The 4399-nt window shown below is 51.9% G+C and overlaps 1 protein-coding gene across 1 annotated transcript; it reads left to right on the top strand.

Moving 5' to 3' along the window:
• The first annotated feature begins 259 nt into the window (after window positions 1-259).
• On the top strand, window positions 260-2605 carry LOC146175762 (membrane metallo-endopeptidase-like 1). Its single transcript, XM_084581202.1, has one exon. It carries the CDS (start codon window positions 260-262, stop codon window positions 2603-2605), a length of 2346 nt encoding a protein of 781 aa, XP_084437328.1.
• The last annotated feature ends 1794 nt before the right edge of the window (window positions 2606-4399 follow it).

The following is a 4399-nucleotide window of genomic DNA, read 5'->3' as shown; positions in this document are numbered from 1 at the left end:
CAAATTATTGGCATTTATAAAGACTTTATTACGTCGTTTATTTTCGAATCGTTGGTCATGGTGTGTTTACATCAGGTTTTACGTAACAACGTACCAAGCACAGTCATTCAATGGACGAAGAAGAATCAGCGCTCGGTCAGGTAGCAGGAGCGCACGGGCGCTCGCGCTGTCCGACCAGAAGAAGAAAAGAACTTCCAGGGAAACCGTCGCTCTGCACTTTGCGTTCTCCTTCGCGGTAACGAGACACCAGAAAACGGCCATGTCCGAGTCCTCGGAGGAGCTCGCCATTCAGGCGACCCGGCAGACCGGTGCGGGCCGCACCTCCTCGCCGCACCACCGCAACGCTATGGCCGGCGTCGATGTCATCGTTGGCAGAGCAGGGGGCCAAGCAGTCGTCGGCGACAGGGGCACGAAACACGCCACCACGGTGCTTTACTTTCTGACAGCGAGCGCCATCTTCGTGTCCGTCGTCTCGCTCCTGATCGGGCTCGTGCCGTGGCGCCTTTTTGGCTTCGGCGCCGAAGGCAGAGACCTGCTTGGGCGGCCGCTGCCCGACGACGACGATAGGGCTGACTCTCGGGCACCGGCCGTCATCAGGCCTTACCTGGGCGGCCACAGCCACGGAGACGAGGGCGACTCGCGTGTCTGTTCTACCGTGGCCTGCGAGAAAGAAGGCGGCGTACTGTTCCGTCAGCTCGAGTTCCACCAAGAGCCCTGCGACGACTTCTACGCATATGTCTGCAAGCGCTGGGAGACTGCGCACAAGCTGCCTTACGGCGCGGCGCGCGTCTCCGTCGACGACACGCTACTGGACGAGTACGAGCTGCTGCTCGCTGACGTCATTCAGCGGGGACGGCCCGGCTACGAGGCTGTCAAGGACATCTTCCTGCGCTGTGAGTATCCCCGCAAGGGAGACACCCACTGGCTTGAAACTCTGGCCAAGATAGGCCTGCACCCATTCCCTGTGCGGCTCAGAGAAGGAACAAATCTGGACAAGATCATTAAGGACCTCATGAGCATTGGTATCCAGCCCCTTTTCAGTCTGTCCGTGGAGCGCAGTGTTGAGAACCCTGAGCAATCATATTTGCTTGTTGGGCAGCCAGGCCTTCTCATGGGACCACTGCGACTCGGCTTGGACATTGAGTACTCTTATCTGGACGAAGCGCTTTCCGGGTTCATCAGTGAGATATCCGAGCAGAACCACACGGCTCGTAGCAACGTCTTCAAAGTCGAGCGCTTCCTTTCGGCTTCTATGGACCGCCATCAGATTGAAGGATCGGGCCTCAACGACGAGCTCGTTGATGTCACCGAGCAGTTCCCCAAGTTGGCTCGACAGATACGGGCCATAATTTCTGATGCCTTCGGCACAGACCTGTCCAAAAGACCGCTAAAGACCTACTCACTGAAATACCTGCATGCTTTGGAAACTGGTGACCTGACCAAGAACCTAGAAGAGTACCTTAACTATCTGGCCTTTCGAACAGCTGTCGAAATTGCCGCGGACAACGAGATAGACCTCGGTGATCTGATGGCTGTCTCCTACTCACGCTACTCAGGCTACCCCGCTCCAAGACCCATCACTCGTCGCAGGTTGTGCATCCGCATGATGAACCGCTTCGAACCGAACCTCATAATGCACATGAGCATGGACTCTGCCGCGACGAAGCTTGGTGGGAAGGCTTCCTTCAACTCCCTCCTCGACCTTTTGGAGACTGTCTTGAACGATACCCTGTACTCTCAGACAGATTTTGACAAAGACTTTCGGGACAGCCTAGTCGAGTCTGTGGCCGCGATCAACTGGGAACCCATCGTGCCGGACGCGGTAACATCCCACAACGAACTCTTCCGGCGTCTGGTCTCTATCTACGAGACCGCCTCTGGAAGCAAGCGGGTCATTGAGAGCTACATGGCGTTATCCACCATGTTCCGGTTCAGAGACTTCGCTCAAAAAGACCTGGACAAGTGGGTCGGCTGGCGTGGGGGTATGCTGAGCACGTATGCGCACCTGGATGCTCCGTTCCTCAAGCTTGAAATTCCTCTTCCGGTCTTTGACTTCCTACGCGACCCGGATGCCTCGCTAGAACGCTTCCAGCTTCCTCGAATCGGTTCCCGTGTATTCTACGCTCTCTACAACGCCATATACCACCTGGCCTACAACTACGGAGCTGGAAAGAAACCGGCAATCTTCGTGTCCAAGCTGCATGCTCTCATGGACTGTCTCGGCAGGCAGTACGGCAAACTTCGCTGGACAGAGTCCCGCCGACGCATCGGGCGCAACACCTACTACTCAAACCTCCTGGACTTTATGGCCCTTGAGCCGACGTACCGAGCTTTTCTGCGCTACGCTGATCGCGCCAGCAAGAACGAGAGGCTACCCAAATTGGAAAACCTTACTCCAAGACAGCTGTTCTTTGCTGAGTACGCGCGCAACTTCTGCGAGGTAAACAACGCCACGTTCCTGGATCGAGTTCTGGACGAGGGTGACAAGGCGCCAGGGTGGTACAGAGTCAACGGACCGCTCCGAAACTTCAAGCCGTTCGCTGACGCGTTCATGTGCAAGCCTAACTCGTTCATGAACCCTCTGCACCGATGCAGCCTGAAGTAGAGGCTCCGAAGACGGAGATGTTGATGCAGAATACGCCACTACAGTTGTCGCATGAAGGTCTGGCTGAAAACTTAGAGCTTAACAACACCAGCTAGCTTCTACCCCGCCAAATAAAAGGCACTCTGAGCTCCGCGCGGTTATGAATAGTGTGTCCGTGCCTTCTTGCAGCTGTTGCTTGTAGGCGTTCCTATTTCTAAGCGCCATCATTTTCAACGCAGCTTTCTCCATTGCAAGACAAAGGTTTCTTCTGTTGCTGTCCAGTCAAGATAGTTCAGTACAAAACCACAATTTTAGTATATTGCAACAGCGTGCCCCATACACTGAAAGTGTTATTAGAGAGCGGGAGAGTAAGGAGAATGGAACAGAACTGTGCGATGGCCAGTAGACGAAGTGCTGTTGAAAAGTGAGAGCAGTTAGCAGCGAACTAAGCATATGCTACCACAATGAAAGTTAAGAAAGCTCATGCAAAGAGTGAAAATTGGTAGTACATTGCGCACGCCAACACAGGGTACTATAAAATCTGAAAAAAAAAAAGTTGAAGTGCAAATAGTTTCGCCATTAGAAAAATGAACGCACACAGATAAGCAAGTGTGGCACCATATGTGCTAATGGCATACTAAAGGTAGAAAGGCAAAAATATCTAGCTGTGCCGGGCGGGCAACGCTGGCTGGGAGAATGAGGTTGGGAACCCCATGTGCACGCAATAGGCTCACACAAATGTAAGACAGCTATGCCGAGGTGCGTTATTCATCCCGCAAGCCGACTACTGCTAATACTACCGAACCCTCGGGTCCCGAAACACAACATATACAATGTTCCTCGAGTTTGTGGCCATGTCTGACAGTTTCCCATCCGTTTTCCTTCTACTTATCTACCCCACCTGCCGCGTGTAGGCCCCTTTATACACTCCTTTCTCATCGCCTCAGCACAGGGCAAGCACCAGGTGCGGCGCGTGTATCAAGGGTAGAAGAACCTCGGCTGGCTTCTCTTCCTCCTTCTGTTCATTCCATGTGGCAGCCATTCGCTTGGCTCTCAAAAGAAACGGCCGACACTGAGAATTACTCCCAGCCCGTTACGCGGCTTGCTTGTCGGGCAATAGCCGCTCGGGATGGCTCGCTGGCACGCTCTCCCTTAGTCTAAAAGCCGTGTGAGTGATGGTCGGCCATTATCTCTGCGCAGCTCGGTCTAGAGAACCTGGATTGGAGCAGAGAACCGCGTCTTCTCTGTTCTTTATTCCGTGTTCCTCTTTTGTTTGTTTGTTCCTCGCTCCTAGGGCTTAGCGAACCCAAGTGAATGAAGGTACCTGTGAAGCTTTCTTTTCTGCACAATAGTTTTGTAAGGCAACGAAGCCGCTTGCTATTTTAGAAAGAGGTAACTGTTTTATGCAATCGTTTAAGAAATACTGATTAGCTTTGAACTTAATTTTACTTTCTGTCGAGTAAGAGTATGAATGAAAGACATTGAATTAAAAAGTTTCTCAAGCCCCACGGTACTGATGGAAATTGGGACGGTTGGCTTTGATGCATGTAAATAAGGCACCCAATCGCGAAGGCATCGGAAAATCCGAATCAAAATGATGACCAGCATAACGGGCTCTTAATTTTTTACTACTAGTAAACTAACGCCTAAAGCGAGGAGTAGAATAAATCCAAGTGTGTACACTATACCGTCTTTTAACTGTGTCAGATCGGCTTAACATTTTAGAACCAAACAATGCTGTATTCGCTTGCTTCTTCTCATCTTTGTCTTCTGGCTTTTATTTATTTTAAATTATGATCATACGATCATCGGCAT

Source organism: Amblyomma maculatum, chromosome 10, assembly GCF_055883805.1.
Source record: "Amblyomma maculatum isolate TAMU_Amacu chromosome 10, ASM5588380v1, whole genome shotgun sequence".
Lineage (NCBI taxonomy): Eukaryota > Metazoa > Arthropoda > Arachnida > Ixodida > Ixodidae > Amblyomma > Amblyomma maculatum.
Note: the sequence above shows the minus strand (reverse complement) of the source record. Positions and strands in the feature narration are given on the sequence as shown.

Bases quoted from the DNA above. Each gene is read 5' to 3' on its own strand.
- LOC146175762 (XM_084581202.1), top strand. From the start codon at position 260: ATGTCCGAGTCCTCGGAGGAGCTCGCCATTCAGGCGACCCGGCAGACC.